Raw genomic sequence first — 22,123 nt, forward strand, 5'->3', positions numbered from 1 at the left:
AAACCATACCAGCCTGCCAGTAGCTAGCTGAAAAGGAACACTAAACGAAATTCCAAGAACCAGCTGACGGAAAAACATCGACCGGCGAATCGAAGCGACCGTAGAGTCGTAGAATGGACGGCTTGCTGCGGTCAGTGTATAAGGAGGCTCGATACGGATACGTTGGCCGAGGTGTCAGCTATCGGACACGCACGACGGCGCGACGTACGCGAATGGAACGAATAATCAGCCACGTTGAAAAAGCGGTGGAACGTTTTCCGCGAAACTATCGCGAGGGTGTCGTTCCCATCGCTAACAGGAACTCGTTCCACCTTGAACGGTGTCTTCCGTGTGCATAACTGTCGCGGCCCGGTGTGTTACGCTTGAAAAACGAGCCAACTATTTCAGCCGGTGATTATTACGCTGGAACTATTCAGGCGGGAGTTTAAAATGACGGAAACCATGGCAAAGATATACGAGTGAGAGGAATCGCTGAATGCGGTTGAGATTGCGCGTAAACGTATGCCGTGGCCGGACCGGCTCGCCTTCGGATTGATTAATTCGCTTTTAATTGTAAATCGTTGTAACGGAGCAACACGGAGCTCGTCAACGGATATTGCACGCGCGCTATTACAGAGTGTGCGCAACGTTGAATACCGGCGAACCGTTGTTTGCATGATGAAAAGCTCGATGATATACGGTGACGATAATTGCAGAACGGGTAATCGAGCAGCTCACTGGGAAAGTGGAACGTACAACTGCGTTTCTTCTAAAAGCGAAATAAGTACAAGCAACGTTACGTGATATCTGTATTTATCTGGAGTATGACGTATAAAAAGTTGCAGAGCAACGTTCAAATTATTCAGAGTACTGTTGACAACTAGTTTCAGATGGACGGTTACGGTATTCACGAGTACTCTTCGAATCAATTAGAATGCCTGACGGGGCACCTACGTACATCCGTATTGATTAATTATTCCGCTGATCTTTTATCAAGGAAAGAGAATAGAAGAATGCTCTGAATCGGCAACTAAGTACTTCGAGAAAATTGGAACGTACGAAAGTCAATTTCAGACAGTCATACAACGTGATTGTTTCCGTTTTAAATTATGCGTGCGAAATCAAAAACTATTACACGTCAAATATCACGTGTTGCCGAACGTAACGAAGTTATTTCGTTGCGTGGATAAGGTTACTCTAAATTTGAAGTTGATACGTTGCGATATAATAACGTCCAGGTTTCTCTCGCGCTATCCACGGACGCGTTCAACGAATCTCTCGCGTATCAAATATTCGACGAGCTACGCTTTTCACCGTTTTACGAGCAGAATTTTCATTGCTACTTTTCCCAACGAACAGGCATTGTTTACATAACTGCAAAACCACGTAATAATTTTCTAAAACGAGCGCGAGTTTACGGGTTGCGAAAAAGCCGTGTTAGAAAGCGCACCGTAAAGCCGACGCAAATGTCAACAATTGTTTACGGAAAGCGAATTAAATCGGTATTTTTGTTTGCTATTAACACGGTTGAAAACTCGCCTGTACCCACATAGTAGCGCAAACAGCGCAATTTTATTACCGTGAAATCTAAGATTCGGTCTTTACACGTCCGCCGATTAATGGATAACAAAAAGCGATAGAAGTTTCTATTTTGGAAAGTGGGACACCGCACTTTGAGTGTTTTCTATATTTCTATATTTGGTCGACCACGTTCAATTACGCGATATCATTTTCCAAGGAAATTTCTATCGTTTTATACCGTGGCATCTACCGTTAACGATAGCTGCTCCAATATTATTTCGATCGGTACACGCATTTATCGATACTCGATCCGATCAACAATTTTATTGTCTATCCTCGCTAATAAATTCATCGCGGCGAAGCAAATAACAGGATTGTTACGACACGAAGCTGTCAACGAATCGTCGATCTCGATAACTGCGAGAATAATATACGTATACAGAGTGGAGCGCGTTAATAGCGCATCTTCCTGGAACACGCGGATCCCTCGACTTCCTAGTCTCTGGCGGAGCGATATGCTGAAAAATTGCCTTTCACGCGGCGATGTTACGTGCGACGAGTCTCATCCGAGTCAGCGGGTTTGGGAACGAGGCGAGCGTCCTTACAATACCGTTTGAATTCCTCCGTTCGTTGGAATAGAGCTCGGCTGGAAAGTGCAGTCACGGAAGCTTCCTTCGTGTATAACGTAATGCGTTTATCAGATTCGCGGTAATATCGCGCTGATTATGTGGACCCTGGGAACATCGGCTACCAAGAAAGTGTTTCTTACGAAAAGGCGCGACCTGGAAAGTTCTGGTTACGCCAAAGTATCCTTATCGTCTAAGTTTGAGTACATGCGCACGTACCATTGACTCGGCTCTGTTAGCTCGTATAAATCTAACAGAGGAATAAAATTGTTGGTAAGATCCTCTTTCGTAACGTGCCGACGCTTTGATCGATAATCGTCGTGCAGGGTAACAAATATCGTTATATCGGTGGTAATTGATTAAGACAATGGGAATGGTAATAACGTAAATTCTATATTAATGACAACTAACTGCGGAAACGAAGTTCCAGTCCTTTGGTCGTTCGTGATTGTAACAAATATATCGATAAATACAATACAGACGATAAAAATAGTAGTAATATATTTACGAACATGTTTCATTGCATCTAAATATAGCTTTTCTAAAGCTTTGACTTTCTAGCTAATCGTAAAGGTAGGAGATAATAAATGTCCGAGTATTAATCACGTCCGGCACAGGGTACGTTACCCACAGAAATTTACTCTCTCGAAAGTTTAAACCTTTTCGATAAATCCAGTTACGCGTACGACGACAAAACGCTCGTCTTTTGACACGGGATAACGAGTAAGCATATTTTTTGAACGAAATCCGCAAGAAGAAACTTGGCCTGGCAAGCTGAATAAGCGAGAAACAATCCAGTCTTAATCGTCTGCGCTCTATTCGAGGGACGATTGCAACACACTCCGAATACAAATATGGAAAATTTCTCAACATTTAGCGATCGTTGCGTTACAACGATTTATCTCGTTTATCCAAAGAGATAAAGAAATAAAGCAGGGAAAAAGGGGGGAAGGAACGCGCAATTCCTTGAAACGGCCTGCCGACGCTAACCACTGAGAAATTGCATGGTCCAGTACGATCCATTTGCAAAAACCCATTAATCCCGAATGATCACGCGTGCATGTAACGAGCAGCACGAACAGTCGCGTAACACCAGGGAAAAAGTACGACGATCGTGAAGAGGCAGCAATTTGCCCACGGTGATCGTTATTTATCGTCGATCCCTCGGATAGGGACTTCTGAGGAACAGGAGAAGAAGGAGGAGGATATTTGCATGGAAAATCGACGAAAAGACGAGCGACCGTACCGGCGGACGAAGGCCGGCTTGCGCAACAACGCGTTGAGACGATGCGATGGTCAGGGATCGGTCATACGCCGTGGCACGTTGACACCTACCATTTATATCTCATCACGTCCGTGGAAATTTAGCAGCCGGCACAGGGGGAAACGGGCCCCAAGACAAATTGAACGCGTCAGCGTGGATGGAATATGGACCATGGAATATGGCTGACGCGTCGAGAGTGAAATCTTGCGTCGGGTAATTTGAAAATAAAGTCGGATGGGCTGCGGTGTAAGTCCAGGGATTTTGTTGGACGATTTGGACAAGTCGGATCGTGAACGACGTGGCTGGAAGTAATTTGAAAGGAAGATTGAAATTCGGTACTGTACTCTACTGTACGTAAAGTGGGGTTGGAGGCTCGAGAATCCTTCCTACTGGATAACGTAGCTTTGATAGACGTTTTCATCCGTTGAAAGCGAATTCGAGGGACGAGAAGGTAGATCGTAGTTGTAGGAAAGTCGTAATTAGTTTAACTCTTTGCAATTGAAATATCGTACAATTTTTAGTCGCGATGGGCGCTTGCACTCGCCGGATAAAAACTTGCTCTCCTTCTCATTCGTGCAATTTGCTGGAAAGAGTGAGTAACGCCTATTCCATCGTCCATCCACAGCTGTCATATCTCTTTTAGTTTCGTTTTTTACCAGGCGAGTATTACTCGATCCTAAAAAAAAAAAAAAAAAAAAGACTGGCAAATAGCATCGCCTCATTTGGTAGCTAAATTCATTTGCTCGTAAAGCAGCATCAATTACGTGCTGATGCACACACCGGGCCAGTGCGTTCACGCGTGTCCACGTGCACGAGAGCGAGAGAACGCGCGAACGAGAGAAAAGGAGCGAAGACTCGTTACGCAACGTGAAAGTCGTCGACTGGAATTCATTCTTACTTCCAGCTTGCCCTGACCTCCGAGATAATGAGAGTGATCTGAATCTGAATAATCTGGATCGGTATGTATTTGGCAATGTTCACGGGCCTAATGAGTATCCGTATAGCCTGATTTCTTTTTCATTTCTCGCAACGAACGATTAGCATACGTCTCCGTTCCTCCTTGCGTAATTTTTGCCAATGTAATTGCTCGTGTACGTACTTTGTATACGAGAGCCGCGTGTGCGTGGGTAAGTACGTGCGAAAGATTAAACGATATTATCTGGAGGTGACGTTACGCGTGTGCGAGTACGTTGTCTGTCTTCGCTGTATAAAACTCTGCGGTAAAAAGAAAGCTACGTCGATTTTTTTGTCAGACCGTAATTGACCGGTACCTTTGATCCAACCGGCACGGTAGCTCGAGGGGCCACCCGATACACATTTCGGCCATTGCTTTTGACGCAATTTTGCGTGCAATCCGTGTGAGGTAATACGTTGATTAGAAATTGGGTAGCTTTCGTACGTTCTTGGCGTAACATTTAAATAGGTTAATTTACGCAATTGCACGGTTGCTTCGTAAAGGAAATGTGTTTGCTAGGGCATCGATTTTAGGAGTTCGCAGTTCGGCGTAGAGTCGCTAAATTTCTTTCTTTTCTTTTTTTCTTTTTGACTATCGTTATCCGTCTTTGATTTCATCTGATCAACGCTGTTACCGCTTCCACAGTGTCAGACCCAATTTCCATACAACCGTACTTTCCTCGACATCGGAGTCGGATCCGAAGGAAGTTAGAAACAGAAAGAAAAAAGACTCGCCTGGCTGTTGGTCCACGAGCCGAAACATCGTGGAAGAGCCACGACTCGACTGCATTGTTCACGGGACACAGGTTAATCGAATATTAATGACGGAACAGTACCAGCTAGCTGTAATAGAACGAACTGCAACGGCGATGCATTAATGTATATCATCGTACGGTGGCTCTTTACTTATCTGGATGTATCGTGTTTGAGTAACGGATCGCAGCTTGATATATCTGGAATATCGCCTAGTTGCCACTACTATTCCAACTATAAATCCATCGAAGCAACTCGACAAAAAATTTGACGAGAATCCTTCGAAGATAGCGAATGTTCCTTTATTTTCGTAAACGTGAAACGGATCTACGATAGTGAGAAGGTTGGAAATCCGACGAACGACGAACAACGTGAAAATTGGTCGGAATGGAAGAACGTAAGAAAGTAATTAGAAGTTCCTGCTCAAATTTATTACGCGGAGCAGCCTCTTTGTCTTTGGGAAACGAGATTGTAATTTAATCTAAGCTGACAGCCGTGGCCTATCGACGATAAATTCCGAGTCGCTCATAAAACCGAACGTGCTGTATCGACGATAAAACACCCACGTTAATACATTCGTGGAAAGGACGTTTCGCGGAAAGGACGAAACAATCATTGGAACTCGCGCATTAGTACCAGCTGTAAATCAATTCAAGATGGCGGAAATACGATGTAAACCGCTTGCAAATCGATTCAGCGATTTATACGCCTCCATTGTACGTGAAGCCGGGACAACCGGCGGATGTTTTTACATTCGACTATAAATTATCGGAAGAATCGCGCGTATATTCTGCAAATCGTCGATAAATTATTAATTTAAGCCTGGAACCTCGCGCGGCATGATCTATCGCCGATTTTTCCAACGTTGCTGGATCCTGTGGTTGTATCGTTTAACTCCTCGCTCGAGATCCTCGAACGATCGATCTCGGTAGGCGCAGAAATCTATCATTTGACCGGGTAAGACGAACGATATCGCTGAATAAAACGGGTCGAGTTCACGTTGCGATTTCGCGAAAAATGATCGAGCGTCGATCGACGATAACATCGATGTCACAGACGTGAGTTTACGAAAGGCCAGTTTTCCATCGGCAAGTGGAACGGCCATTTCCACGGTGCAACGGTAACGTTTGTCACGTCCGTTTCAGAACGAACCGCGCGAACGCGTTAACGAACCGCTGCTCGACGAAACGAGCACCGTGGAACGACGGTGCACCGAGCCTCTGACACAGATGCCATCGCTTGCGTGTCCTGGCTTGCACGAGAAAGCGAAAATTACTATGCCAACCGAGTGCGACGACTGAGTTTCTCGTAGTAATAAGCGTAATAGATATATCGTACATGCAGAGTTATAAAATTACTCGACCTAATGCAAATTACCATCGATTACGAACGATCGAAAATTTATAGCTCTCGATCCTCGGATATTACCCGATACATTTTCCACGCGTTTCTAGCAAGCTAGGCCTTTTGATCGTTCTAGCCATCTCGAGCTTTATTACGATATCGTATCTGCCCCCAGGATCGTAGAAAATATCCTGCGAGCAGTTTGAAATAGACGTTGGCTAAAGAAATACGCATCCGCATCGTGCCTTTAGCCATGCATTTGCGCTCCATGAACTAAATGTTAGACGTGCATTAGACGAAACGTTCTGCGCACGCTGATAAAGTTAAGCGAAAAGATCGGAAGCGAGAAAATTTGTATAAGAAAGAAAAATCGGATAACGTTTACGAGAAGATGTGTGTTGGTTGCAGGCTGGTTCTCCGTTGTGTCGAACAACAGTGGTACCGGAAGTGCCAGGGTGTACCGAAGAGTGGGAGCATTAGTTCGTGCCGGTGTTCCGGCGTTTTTGCTTGCCAAACCTCTGAGAGCTTACACGCTGACACACTCGAAAATGGGTAAGTTTTAATAATGTTTAATCCACTTGTACAGTTACTTTGTAAATGACACGTAATTGCACGGCTCACCAGGAAACGTTTCGTTCGTTCGCTCGTTACGATCGTAACGTAGTTGAAGTAAAACTATGTACGAGGAGTGCTACAACGCGAATGCATGATAATATAACATAATGATAATGCGCGTTTGTAATAGTTGCTCGTTTATGATATTATAGAAGTTTTCAAACGCGATGATCACGCGTACAATTTCGCCAAGTTCCCGGCGAAAACGAACGCGTTAGCCGGCAGCCACCGATCGCATATGGTATTCACGCGTTACGCCGTTTCCAATGAATCAGCTGTTTCGTTAATTACGACTTCCGTTGGTCGTATCGGCGCGGTAAAACACCAAAGCCTTTTTGTTCGAATCCAAATAGATGACCTTAACGCGATGTAGCGGTATCTAGGGAAGAAAAGTAGCTGAGAAATTTATGAGGAAACCACTCGTTTATGAAGTCATTATCTTCCGTACTTTCGTTTGCTAAAAGGAAAACGAAAAGTCCGCGTCGTAGAGAATTAATGGTAGTGTATAGTGGAAAGGTTTCGCTGTCGGATGATTATTTTAATGGTGAATAACGTTCCTACGTATGGAGCTTAGAAGGCAAACTAATAAAGGTTGTTGCATAGACAAGCTTATACCGTTTTCGATTAAGTTTTTACCGGCAAATTAATAGAAAATCGAAAAATACTTAACACGGTGTATCCCGCAAACGCTGCTTTCGAACTACCGGATCCACCGTCTTTCGTAACGTTTACCATGCAATGATTTAATATCGTACCATTGACAGTGCTATAAAATACATATAATAATAAATAAATAAATACGTGATTCATTCCGCGTTCCTATAATCTCTCCCTCGCATATCCAGTGGTCGAGTAATCGGCGTTTCCCCACGAGCAACGTTCCAGCAATCAAGATTCTAGCGTAAGAAATACAGTTCCGTAGAAGAATTCGAAAAACCCTCTTTGCACAAAACCTTCGGTAACCCTAAGGACTTAATACATTCATCATAACGCTACGACCATCCTCCAACACCGATACCATCGGCAACACGGAACACGATCACGGACGGATCCGTGTGAGAAGCCCACGGTCTTCCTTCACGGGCTACGAGCGTGAAACCGTGTCGAAGTCAGGATTGTCCCTATCGAGTCTCTCGTCTAGGACGTGACAATGCATCGAGGTCCGGTGCGTGCACACAAACACGGCGCGTGCACTCACGCACGGTCCGCGCGAAGGATTATTCCCTTGGGTGCAGCGACTGGCCGTGACACGAATGTCAATGTGTCTGTTAATGCGAGTGGCCGGCGCGGTTGTTCGTGCGTTTAAACGTAGGCGAGGAGCACGTAACGTAATAGGCACGCGGCCCGGTGAAAGCCGCTGGGGTTCTTACGATACGCACGGCCCTCGTGCCATTATGCACCATAACGATTATGGTCGCGCCATATTCTATCGCCAGTTCTCTCCTGCTCGCCGACTCTCGCGATATTCCACGTTCGAACCGAGTGAAATCCCGCGAAACTCCCAGCCTCCTTCAACCCGAATCAATCCGCACACCTACTTAGTGTACGAAACAAGGCAGCAAGTGATTTCGTCCTGCGAAGGTCGCGGTTCGCTCGTCGTTCGTACGAGCCCTTGCTCTTTTCGTAAATATTTTTCATCGGATTATGAATCGTCTATGAAAAGTAGCTGGTATACGACACGTTAAATCGATGTTTTGTTCGTCCTCGGACTCGAACGTATACGGAACGACGAGCAAGTCTGATCTTAAAGATAATGCGTAAGGTACATCCGTATGGTATACTCGACGTTTTAGCAGAGGATGGTTAATCGGCTATAAAATTAACGAGGAAAATTACTGGATGTTAGTGGACGAAAAAACGACAAATACGATAATGGTAATATTTGTTAAAAAAAAAAAAAAAAAAAAAAGGACGCACAAAATGGAGAAAATCGTACGTCGCCGGGGTTCTGGCGTTAATACTATTATTAGCTCGGTTGGTTAGCCTAGGAAGAGATTCATTAAACAGAGTACTGGAATAGACTGGATGGATAGAAGAGTAAGAAGCAAGGTGGAAGCTGGTTTGTTAATGATAGCGTGGGTAGAGGCGAGTTAGGTAATTGGAATAACGAAGTGGAAGCTACTTTGTTGTAAACAGCAAGTAAAGCCATGTGTTAGAATTTCTAACACGACGACTTTCACAGTTATTAGAGAACACGATGTTCGTGATAAGATAGCGGTACGCGAAAGTACTGGGCCATAGAAATCTATCGTTACAGTTACTGGAAATTAATTAACCCTGTAAATATTTGTTTCGTTGCTCCAGTGATCTCTTGCAGAATTTATAAGTACGAGAAGAAACGATATTTCGTTAGAAATCTTTCTTTTGTCAGAGGAACGGATCGTCTAGGCTCTAAAGAAACCGTTCGTAAGCTGAACTCTAATAACGGGTTAAACTCTAGTCGTAGGCTAAACTCTAAATAGATCATCATTATCACAGGCTTGGGACGTAATAACGATTCAGAGCAGAATGATAATTTCCGTTTCAGAGAACGGTAACCTGAGGGCTCACTATACAAAAACGACGGTACGCGCCGGGGAAGTTCTGCGACTGGCCGCGGTTTTCCAAGACACGCGGAGGGCACCGGTTTCCAGTGGTATTTCCGGTGTCGTTAGTGGTGTCCCGGAGGGCAAGAGTTCAAGGTCGTCGGAACGAGATCAGTACGCGCAATGCCTGGATTCTCACGGCCACGAGTTGTTCGCGCCGCTTTCCGCCAGAGGAGAATTCTACGCGACTTGTCAAAGCGGAAGCCTCGACACCGGAAGCGACGCCGTGCTCTACAGGGTTCATCAGCTTGCCAGAAGGGATCTTCCCCTTAGGGTAAGCTCAAGCAAAATATTTTCTTGGAAAAAGTGGATAGCGAGTTTCGTTCGATCGTCGCAAGAATCGCAAATCTTGCGACGCGTAATAACGATCGAGTTGGGAAATTTCCATCGATAGGTACGGCTGGTTGCCGGACCCTTGCCGATACCACTGCCACGAGATTACAGCGGCCTGATGCAGCTGGAAGGTGCAACGAGGGGTCCCATAGTATTAGGATGCGCGGTACCTCTAATGCCCGAGAGGCCTGTACCGAATTCCACGGTCCCCGAGCTACTTGAACTCGTTGCCACAGGGCCAACGGCGCCCCGAGTGAAAAGGGCGCGATTAGGCTGCCCTTCCGAAGCACGGTTGCTGGCGTCGCCAAAGATGCAACGGTTACTCTCGGCTTGCAGGTAAAAATCCGTCTGACGAGGATTCGACTACTCGTTTCTTTGCTTTGTATCCTTCTTTCTCTCGTCTCTGTCGCAAATATCTTCGACGATTCATAGATGGTGAATTTTCGTTGAAATTGCAGAAGAGCGCTCGACCAGAGAGCAACGGAACCACGCGTGGCGCCCCCGAAGCCGCCCTGCAGCGGCGGCCAATTAAAAGAACTGCATCTGAAGGAGATCAAATCCAAGCCAGAAGCGAAACCGATTCTTCAGAGTCTAAAGGAGGGGCTGGAGCACATTAAACGAACGACCATCAGGGATCGTAGCAACAGTCGAGCGAGTAGCAACAACCACAGCTTCCTCGACCGGATCTCGAGGATAGCTCAGGGTGGCAGAAGCAGGAATCCAGCCAAGAAATCGGCCTCGTTCACGTTCGCTGTTCGGCCGGAAATCGGCATGAGGTCCGAGAGATACGCCAGCCTCGAGTCAGAAACGAATCTACTGCAAGCATCCCCATCCTCGAGACAGCAAGTTCAACGATCGGTTTCTACCAGTGTGTTGGAGGTTCAGACTCAACAGGACCTCGATCCTCCGTATTCCAAGGTCAGGGACAGTTTAACTCCATTACCATCAACGCCGCCATCGAAGACAGAGGAGATCTATGCGGAGATTTGCGAGCCTACGAACGTTAGTTCTCCGGAACAGAAACCTCCTCCTCCTCCGCCTCCAGGAGGGAAGAACGGGACCAGAGAGAAAGACAGAGGTTACGTAAAGCTGGCGTTGCCTCAATCCGAAGTGTCCGATTTGAACGCCGCTGACGAGGAGGAAGGAATTTACAACACCGTCTGCTGATCGTGAACGAGATATCGTGCGATCGAGAAAAAGAAATCGTGTATGACGAGTGACTGAGAGACATTTACGGTTCGACGCGACGGAATGCAATTTCTGGTGTCGATGGTTCACGCTGCTCGAAATAATCGAGCGTTCGCTCGTACCGAATCGAGAAAGGAATTGCTTAACGTAGAATTTCGATATCGGGAAGCGCTAAAGAGAAACGAGGTAGGTACAAATATCGAGAAATAATAAAATACTTGTTTGATTCTGACGACATTCTAGGATATAACGAACGCGTATCGGTTCATCGATCTATCTGTAATCTCTGGATCGATCTTAAAACTACTAAATCGAAAGTCACTGTCGAGTCTCCGTTGCGTAAAAAATGAAACTAAAAGAGGAATAGCGGAGAGGAACATCCTGCTAATTATAATTTCCCCTCTGCGAGATAAACAACCTGTTCTTGAACGGAACGATCTTTCGAAAAGCTCGACTCGTAAACAGGATCAGAGTCTCCGATGCACCTGGTAAAAATCGATCAACGATAGTGGCTAAACGACTGACAACAACCGGCAGGCGCATCTCGAGATTTTGAGTCACAACGTAACGCATAAAATTTCAATTTCTACCGCGACCGATGCCTAAATCGATCTCCAACGAGCCAAGCGAGTGACGTTCTAATTGTATCGAGCAGGTTGGATCGCGATTCGCGACGAATCGTTAGGATGGTCGCGCGGATTCAATCGCCAGGACTCGTCAACACATTCATTAACACACGGCGTACATTAACCATGGATGCGCGTCGAGCGCAGTCGTTGGTAGTCCATTGACGGGGATAACGTGCCACTTCCTGGGTCGGACCGGAGAACCGTTGGGGCAGAAATGCCGCTGCGGCGCACCGGCGGAATTTACAACGCCATTTGCCCAAGAAATTATCCTGCCGGCGTCTTTTTCTACCCTTTTTCCGCGGCGAGAGAGCGGCGGCGTCCTCCACGGGGAACCGGACGGAAGATTTACAAGGCTGTTGACCGGGGAAAATGATCGCGTAATTGCGGTCCCACGTGTGTGCAGCGGATGTAGCGGGTCTCGTCGGGACGCCGCGCCACTTCCGGTACACCGAGGAATCTGTGCTGTGACCGATCGATATTATTAGAAGCGACCGATGACCCGTATTCCACGATCGACACGGTGTTTTGCGTGCGCGTCATCGATGAAATTCGATGATTTCGTCGATTGTGATCCATGCTTCGATTCGAAACGGACTGCGGTGGATGGTGCGAAAGATAACAAAGTTACGGAAGAAATAGTTCCTTCTTATTTGGATGCGTGCGGACGACTTATCTTGCGACGTTTATATTTTAGAAACGAATCGTTTTGATGCTTGAAGAAGAGAAAGAGGAAGAGAGGCGTTGCGAACATTTTTGTACAGTTGTTGGTAACGTTTCGGCGTATGACGATGGTTGCGACGACGACCAGCGTTTTGTACATTTGTTGATACTTTGCGTACTAGTTGCGAGCGCTCACCAGAAACGATTTGTAATTTTCTTACTGTATAGTTATTATTTTAAAATACACTGATTTCCAGTTAACACGTGTGATGTTCTATTTTTAGTCATAGAGAGTGAGATAATACCTGTTACCAATTATAACGGCATCCGAAACGTTCCGACTTCTCGCTATTACGCTATTACGTACGAGTAAATTAATCGAATACTTTAACATCCGCGGTACACGGCGAAATCTATCGATTAATCGTTATACCGCAATTTTCCTTTCAGAATAAAGTTTTTCGTTGAAAGAAATAAATCATGTCGAGAACAGTCGTACCTGATTAGCTTTGAGAGTTGTACGTTAATTAGAGATAATTTTGAATAGATAATGTTGTAAAGGTACGTGGACTAGAAAAACCGTGAAAAATACGTAATAATAGCGTTACTGATGAAGAGAGTAATTTTTTACTATATCCGGTTTCAATTACGTATCATTAGCCTTTCGTTCCTATCATAATAGAGCATGTCTGTTGATTTATGGTACATCCAACCAGGATATATCATTTGCGCGTGACTCTTTTGCGACAGAAGCAAAACCATTTGTTACGCTTGGCAATAACGTTTCATCCGCACGATTTAATGTAATATAATTCGAGATCTGCTCGTGGAAAGGAAATTGAATATTCTATTCCGACTGATATCTCTGAAAATCTATTCTCGTTGCATGTAACAATCGCGTCGCGGCGCTTCGCCATTTGCGTCCAATAAATCGTCGGATAAAATCTTCGTGAGTTGCCCATTCGAGAAAAATCCTACGGATCCTAACCCGCGTCGGATGCTCCATGTCGTCGAAACTCCCAGTAGAGAACATTAGCTCGAAAACGGGCAGAAAATCCAGTTGAGTCCGGCTCGCCAACGATTTTCTACGCGACGATCGTATCAAGCAACAAAATCGTCGAAGAATATGAACGAGTAGATTCCGCTAGCGAACAGTTCTTCGGCGGATCGTGAAAGAGCCTGAACGTTCCGGGAAAAGAAAATTAGCAACGTCTTGGGAAGGTCTAGGTCGTCGAAATCGGTAGGAGTAGCCGATGGGCGAGGATTCATCTATTAACCCCATTATACAGAGTGACTGGTTGCCTGTTCGTGGAAGAACGACGAGGGGGAGTTTCGTGGGTTCGCACGACCGATCGTTGCTTTTAAACGTGTGGTTAGGCGAATGTAAAAAACGCTTCGAGGAAAGTAGAAAGCCACGTATGCCGGGAATACGAACGAAAAAGTCCACGAGGAACAGGATCCTGTCACGCTCGAAAATCCCTGACAGGCATAATCTTCTCCCTTCCTGATGATTCCTGTGTCTACGAACGCGGATTCTTCGTTTCGCGTAAAACGGAACGCCCGAATAAATAAAGGAAGAGCACGTTCTGGCAGTGCTGCTGGTTTTTAATTAAACGACGATCGTCGTTCGATGGACGTGTTCTTTGATGTTTAAACGAGTAATAACATAATTGATTTCGGTTGAATTTAGATCAGATGGATAAAAAGGACCTGCAAATTCGACTGCTCGTTAGTTTCGCTTCCGAGCTAACGTTATATCCGACAATTCAGAGTCGTGAGATCTCCTGCGCGCGTTATTTATCGAGCTAGTGCAGATCTCCTTTGATCCATCGTTCTCGGTTAAAACTGGAAACTAAAAGCGTTTCAGACGCACGATTCCCGCAGGGGAGCTCCTCTCTTCGTTCTATACAACGCGTTTTAACAAGAGTCCCGTTTCTCGAGAGCACAATCTCTCGAATACAACTGTCGTCATTACATAGGCTTTCATCCCGTGCGCGCAGCAGCCGGTTCACCCACGATCAAGAAAATTGAAAATGCAGAGATAAACACGCCGGCTGGCTCTGACTTTGAGGAATAATATAACGTGAAACGATCGTCAGCGGCTATAGGTCATTAATGTTTTACGAGCACGTAGAGCGCACAGCTGCGTCCGTTCAATTACAACTAACAGGGAGAGCCACGAATGCTCATCTCTTTCTCTCTCTCTCTCTTTCTCTCTCTGTCGATCGTTCTCTTTCTCCCTCTTTCTCTTTCTCTTTCAGATCGTTTCCACCGACCAGCGCAGCGATACGCGTTTATGTCCATTAATATTAACGGCTCGAAACAACGATAATAGCGAACAACTATAGGGATCCCGAGGTGTTTTCCTTGACCATGCCGACTGAACTCTACGGTGGTCTCTGAGTCTGCGTCCAATGAGATACGCGTTGTTGTCCAGCCTTTCGTTCCATCGATCGAACACTGCCAATGATTGGTAACCAATACCCGCATCGTGTTACTGAATTTTGGATAAATCATTAAACGGACAACGGTCACGTATAGTCTTCGTATAAACATTTATGCCATGTACCGTGAAACTTTTCCTTTGAGAATTCATTACGCGGCATGATCCGCGTAACGCGATCACCGTAGATTATTTTCCTGCTACCGAACGAGATTTATTTTACGTCGCGTAGTACGGTGGAAAGAGGCGTTCGAGATGATCGCGATACGCTTTTCATCGATTCTTCGCATTTCGTCGTAGCATATTTCAAAAGCTCGTTCGGTTTTATACAGATAATCCGACGATATTTTACATCTTTTAATAAAACGAATCGAATTTATAAACGATATGCCTCGTTCCGAAGTTTTAGTACCGTGACCGTGCAAGTACCGACATCACGGTTTCTTAGTTTACGATACTTTTGAAATTAAGATGTCTTCGTCGTTTAGGACAAGTGAACGTAGCGGTCTTCGCATCACGCTATTCGAACGTTATTACTACAGGAAATACTAATTATTACGTCAATTTTCCAGTCTTCAATCGTGACTTTAAAATCTTTATTTCATTTTCATCTTTACCCGCTATCGCTCCGTAATCGATACTCAATTTCACGTCAGATCGATCTATCACTTCTAATCCGCGCAGTCCGTGCACTCGCTTCATCCGTTTCCCATTGCGAAACATATTTCTAATTACTTACGAGGGCAATCAATCGTTCAACGACCAAGCAGGATGAATAAAAGCGGAACGAACAATTCAATTGGCGCGTTACACGTGCGTCCAGGTTTCAGAATAGTTAATCAAAGAAGCGAGACAACAGGTACCGGACATGAGTACACGGATTTCTGTAATTACCATTCGCTGCACATATCAGCCGGTGAACGTGAAACTCGGACAAACTGGCTACCGTTCGTCTTCCAACAGCTGGATGCTATCGTCGATTTGTTGTTTAGCGAAAAACGTAATGACGGAGATCCAAAGTGGAATCTAATCGAAAGTTAATCAAGACGCGCAAAACTATTCCCACTGTCCATCCTACCGTGAAATCTACATGGATTCTGTATTTTATTTCTACTTTTATCCGGCTCTTTTCTTTGTCGCTCGTTCCTCAAACAATCGACGAAATAAGAAAAAATTGCCCCCAAGGAATCGATACGATTAACTCGAATCTCTCGGCTAACCTATGGATCTTCGAGTTGAGAAACTTTCCACGGATCCGTCGAATCTCGTATTCCGCTTACCGCGATACAAATACTTTAACACCCCGACTGATTTTCCTACCTACTCTGGATTTCTTCGATCGATAGTACCCGATCTCGAGGAAAAATGGACGAAATGGCGAGTAACGAGCAAACCTAAACCCGACTAACCTCGGTATCAACGATCCTCCTCCTCGTTGCCTCGGTTCTGTGCAAACAGTGAATCGCAAGGACGCGATAGGCTGGTGGATCGATCGAGACAACGGAGCTATCGGGGTCCGGTAATCTTGGTCCACGGGTGCATATTTCAAGATCGGCATGCGTGAACGATCTCATGGCCGTCGGGTTGCCTTGCGGTCGTGTAACTCACCTTTACAACGTTAATGCGACGGCCACGGAGAGCAACCTATCATATTTCGCAGCCCTGCTCGCCTGATCGACGAGCCGTGTTTTAATATGCAAATTAAAATGCAAATAATCCGCCTACCCTTTCGCCCTGCAGCGTCCTCTCGGCTTTTCACCCTTGTTGAGCCTTCGTCTAAGCTCGGCTAGTTGTCATCCCTCACGGTAGAATAGTTTTCGGCCATCCATTCCGTGGATCCTCCGCGCGGTCTTCTTTCTTTTTCGCGTCTCCGCGCCAACGATTCTTCGGATGCTTCTAAATTACCTTTGCCAGGGAACACGAGCACGAACGAAGCGAAAATCTCGCTCTGAAATAAATTTTACAGTTTAGCGCGAAGCTATGATCGATGTAAAAAAAAAGAGAGAGAGAAAGAAAGAAAAGAAAAAACTTTAGACCCTTGCGAGAAGAGAATATAATATCGAAAGCTGCATTTTCTACTTATCGTTCGACGAGGATGATATTTCGAGATTACATCCAGCGATTAGATACGTACTTGACACTGTATTTACGATTAATTGTCAGGATCGCGTATATTACCGCGGGTCTTCAACGGGGTAAGTAAATTAATAGCAGCACCGAAGAATAATGGCATAGAAATTAGAGTTGGTAGCACGTGATGGAGAGAAATGAAGCAGTCTAGATAAATGTGTGTCCAGAAACTAATAGTTTTAGTAGTCGATTTTTTAATTTACAAATTGATTGTTCCCAGTAAATAATATAAGATTTAACCGTAAGATAGATTCAAGATGATCGTTGTCTATAATTACGATCCATTAACACCGTTACTAATAAAATCCACTATTAGCGCTCCTTACCAAATCTATGTAATTAAGATACGCAGAGAAAGCATTAGGCTGCTCGTAAACAGAAGTCTCATCGTTAAAGTCTCGTTAGAACCCTATATTTTGTTACACGATCAGCCTACATAGGTCCCTAAAGTATTAACCATAGTAGTTATTTTCCAAAGCATTATTCATTCGTACGCTCGATATTTCAAAGTCTAAATTCATGTAAAATACCACTGAATGGTGTAATAATTGAAGGCAAGTGCAGCGTTAATTAGACTTTATATTTCTTTATGACAAATGCAGCTTTCCAACGCAGGAAACTCTAGTCTCCTTTTACTTATTTATCACGAGGAGGAGGTGGCAATTCCAGAAACATTAGAAAATAACGCGTTATATCGTTTGTAAAAACACGGTGAACGCTGTCTCGAGAAACAGTTGTCAAAATATATTCCGCCTCTACGATGCAACTGGAATTTCCTATCTCTTGTCCGTATTCGAACGATCGTTACTAGTCGGCCATTCGTATAATTCGTCCGGATCTCTTCGTTACGAAGTCTGGTAGGGAAAAAAACCGGCAAGGAAGACCGCGCGAATACGCGGCAATTTAGCAATTCAAAGCGTTGATCCCGCGAGGCCCATAAAATTCACTCCGCTGAATCTCCTTCTCAACCGATCCGTAAAATGCCGGGACGGTAGTAAAGTTTCCTTTGGTTACTTTCGACGCTCATCGACGGTCATCGATCGAGTTAAAGACACCTCGTTGCATAGCCAGCCGACGAAAGACAATATTATTATGGCTTTCTCCTGTCCTGCGTATTCAGGTTATATTTACCATGCAACCTAGACACGGTGATCGAACGTTCATCGATATTATTATCGACAAGTGGAACACTTTCTTTCGAATTTCTTTCGTAGATACGATCGCGCGTGAGACGACGCAATAGGCAGCCTTGAACCGAACGAATAGCTGTCAAAAGACAGCCTGATACCTCTCTCGTCGTTGCTTAAATAAGCAAAGAATCGTAAGGAGGCAAGGAACAACATTGTTCGGGTGCCACTCCGTGAACTATAAGGGGTGAAACGTTCGACGTAGCGTTATTGGATTCGTGAGAGCGATTTGAAAGAGCTGAAAAGATTGAAAAGGTTTTTGAAATAGTACGCGAAGGGGAATTCTCTTTTGTATGTCGCTCTGGATGATCTCAGATTTTACCAAGGAGATGTTTCTATCGATGACGTAGCTAAGAGTTACGTGGGATTTAGAATACGTACATAGGTCAACGAACTATAACTATAGGTATTTTTTAAAACGATCGATATCGACGTAAGGTATCTCGAAAAAAATCTCCATCCTTGTTTCGCGCTAGTCTCTACTAAAGGTACTCAAGACGAATAACAACGAACGACGGAACGTGCGTAGATTCAGACGCGTAGCATTTGATAAAATCGTCTGGAGCGAAAGTGTGTCACGTACACCACCCTTTTCAGTCCAAAATGTCTCACTTCCTTTTCTATTAAAAGCTATTAAATTGTTAAACAGTGTCGGAATTACGGAACACGAAGATGGAAAGTTCGTCACCACGGAGAACTAGCTAATTTACATATAGAGACGAAGGTACGATATATCGAGACGTTGTCCGAAGAAACGTCCGCTGTAGAGATCTGTCGTAAGGATTAGAATCTCGATTCATGAATTTACATGCAACGTTATAGAGCGTTAAATCTCTGAAGGATGCTTCTGTAAAACGTGGCAGACATACGGAATATGGAAATATCGAACATTATACAGGAGGTATGGGATATCAAGGAACGGACGTTTACATGTGTTTAGAAGAAACGAAGGATGTAATACGATACAGGTACGTATGTACGCGGCAAGTTAAAAGAAATTATACGACAGATCGAACGTGTACTATCGGCTCGATCAAATTATTAATAGTCTCGCTAACAACATATAGGTGCACGTTACTCGCTCGACGTCCATAGTTTCGAGCTTGCATCTGCTTAAAAAGCATCGAGTTGCAAGTTACTCTCTCAGGACAGCGAGATATCACGAATAGAAGGTCGTTGAAAAGGTTACAGCGCTGCGAAAGAAAACTGCAACTCGAACAAAACTCGGAACGATCTACAGGCCTTAAGATGAAAACCGCGTGCAATTCCACCCCTGAGAACGCTTTATCTTTCTTCAGAGGCGATTCGAAAGGCCGCAGGCTGCCGGTTCGATTCATCGTTGGCGAAAAAAATGGCTGGCCGATTCGCAGATTGCGTCTCAAGGCGACTCTGGTCGGCACAATCGCGCTCGCTCGTATATAAGCCAAGATGAATCCCCGAGCCATCGTACGCGTAATGTCTTCATTGAAGCAGCCTCCTATCATAATCTCGCTATGATGGACGAGCGGTCTTTATGCGGGGACGCAGAATGGAACGAGATTAAACGAACAGTCATCAATAGCGTGAAAGGCGAAGCTCGTGGAAGGAACGCGAGGAAAAAAGGAGGGAATGGGTTGAAGGGGGTGACGAGACGACTCAATTAGTCGCGTCCTACCCGTACAATCTGTCACGATATACGCCAAACTCTTTTCTCCGAGTCGGCTATTGCGAGGATCGCGCGCCGCCGGCGAGAGAGCCGCCGCGATTTGCACCGGTGACAAATAACGCGTCGTCGAGTGATCGCGTCCGAACCGAGAGAGCGACAACGGTATCATCGTGCAAATCTCACGAGCCATTTCCACTTTGTCGTGTATAATTTTCCTTCGTTGTCTCTCTTCGCAAATCTTTATTTACAATCTTATCGCTTGTTATCGCTAATTCAGCCACGTTATTTCTCATGCACGGATAAATTGTACGCGTGAAACGTCCTTACGGATGTGTGTTCGATAAAATTCAAACGCTATAAAACCACAGAGTCTTGCATCTTTCTTCGAACATCGTGTAAGAGAGAAATAAATGGTTTTAGCGATGGACTGACGGATTCACGGAAAGCCTTTCGTAGGAAAAGCGTTAATTACGGTTAACAGGCTTCAGTCTGTTTCAGCCGGGCAATATCGCTTATTAATTCGTTCGCGCGCAAAACTTAATTCGCTGCGCTTCCCTTTTGCTCGTGCACCACGTATGTAATTAAATTCCTACGGATGGAACGGTGGATGCGCAACGGCGGCAGAAGCTCGATCGGACGACACCCTGTCGTATACGACGTCGTTCAATGCATAGCAAGTAGTGGTAGAAAATCAGTTGCCGGTAACTCGGAACGTTCTGTCTACGAAGGAATTGAACGAATCTACTTATCTCTGCTGTCCTAGCAGCGTTACGCTGCTAATCCACCCTGTATACAGTGGGTCACGAAAGCATTCGTACGTCCGTGATCGAGCCTTTTGTAATTCATCGTCGTGACAAACTCTCTGTAGCCTCGACAAACGGCGCTGGATATTCCCAGTATGAAATCTCATGTTTATTCTGCGATATATGCAGGTTTTATCGTTGTTAAGCGTTTAAATCCCTTCTTGGAATTTTTGTCCAGGTTTTGTGATTGTAGTACACGAGTAAACGAAATCTGAGATATTTGTTACGTCGATTTTAACCGGCAAGCGGTTATTAAAAGCGACGAAGATTTATTTTTTGAAAAGGTAGGAAAGCTGCGAAAGGTTTTAATTGAAAAATATGTACACGGAGCTTGACGTTAACTTATTCGTTATACGATACGAGCTTTGAATGTCCGACTAATGACACGAGCACACGTTTACCTCGCTGTACACGCTATCTACCATTACATCGTTAGTTAATTGGACTAACAATGAATCATTTACCTAGTAAGGCGGATAATTGGTAATTTACTGGATTTACATTTGTACGTCTAGAATATTCTGATTGCGTTTCAACATTCGCAAACGAATTGCATTTATTCATACGGTTAATTAACAACTCACATAAATTTTCGTTTAACTCCATAGCAGTGACTATAGGCTATTAAAATTTGCATAGATTTTCCAATTCATCACGAGTTCTTACGAATGATTTACGAGACGTCCTTACGCGAAACAGTTGTTTAGTCCAAGATGTGGCACGAAACCTTTCCTATCCGTAATTTTCTTCAAATATGCCTGGTGCTTAATCGGAAATTTGTACGGTATCGCCTGAAATATCGATCGGTTCCAGAGAATTGTTGCCGAAACGTCGAAGCTTGCTTTGTCCTACCATGTTCGGATTCGGCTGAACACGGACGAAACCCTCGACGAGCGTTGGCCATCGTGAAAGGGGCAAAAGTCCGCATCGGTCGGTGAAAATTAAAATTTCTATAGAGTTTTACGTAACAGTATCGGTGGTATTACTCTCTCCTGCGGCACAGTAGTCCAGCTATGGTTTGTCGATAACGCAACTGCATGCAGTTGCATTATTGCGAGGCAAAGATGGGAGAGGTTCGTTGGGGTGGCGTGGAGGGGCAGCGAAGAAGGTGGCCAAGCCAGAGAGAAAAGAAGAAGGAGAAGAAAGACAAGGTGGAGGAGGCGGAGGAGGAGGAGGGCACGTTGGCGTCGCCTGGAATGCCCGCGGACCACGAACGGTGCCGGTACGACGGGTTTACCTTTTACAGCCTACCTACCGGTCGTTTCACTGCGACTGCACCTTCCACGTCTGCGTTACCACTCTTTTTCGCCGTCGAATTTCACCTGGCCGGATAAAGAACGCGGATAGCTACGCGGCTTCTCTCCGACCTCTGCGTTTCTTTCGGTTTCCTCCGTGACTACCCTCGCTTTTTCCTTCTCTTTCTTTTCTTCGTTTTTTGTTTTTTTTTTTTTTTAAATACAAACA

At 44.9% G+C, this 22,123-nt stretch overlaps 1 protein-coding gene and 1 long non-coding RNA gene across 4 annotated transcripts in view; one reads left to right on the top strand and one right to left on the bottom strand.

Annotated features, from left to right (window-relative positions):
- The window catches only part of LOC132914253 (uncharacterized), a 45,978-nt gene extending 33,266 nt beyond the window's left edge, over positions 1-12,712 (top strand). For 2 of the 3 annotated variants that reach the window (XM_060973207.1, XM_060973206.1), the window contains exons 3-6: positions 6,850-6,993; positions 9,584-9,915; positions 10,036-10,310; positions 10,433-12,712. In XM_060973207.1, the coding sequence (XP_060829190.1) occupies positions 6,850-6,993; positions 9,584-9,915; positions 10,036-10,310; positions 10,433-11,141 (1,460 nt within the window). In that variant the 3' untranslated portion in view covers positions 11,142-12,712. The remainder of the gene's footprint in view (positions 1-6,849; positions 6,994-9,583; positions 9,916-10,035; positions 10,311-10,432) is intronic. The other variant, XR_009659548.1, reaches the window with a different exon arrangement.
- Positions 1-22,123, bottom strand: part of LOC132914287 (uncharacterized) — a 111,044-nt gene that overhangs the window by 12,406 nt on the left and 76,515 nt on the right. The window contains exon 3 of the long non-coding RNA XR_009659553.1: positions 16,620-16,840. This is a non-coding gene — a long non-coding RNA (uncharacterized LOC132914287). The remainder of the gene's footprint in view (positions 1-16,619; positions 16,841-22,123) is intronic.

This window comes from Bombus pascuorum, chromosome 14 (genome assembly GCF_905332965.1).
Source record: "Bombus pascuorum chromosome 14, iyBomPasc1.1, whole genome shotgun sequence".
Lineage (NCBI taxonomy): Eukaryota > Metazoa > Arthropoda > Insecta > Hymenoptera > Apidae > Bombus > Bombus pascuorum.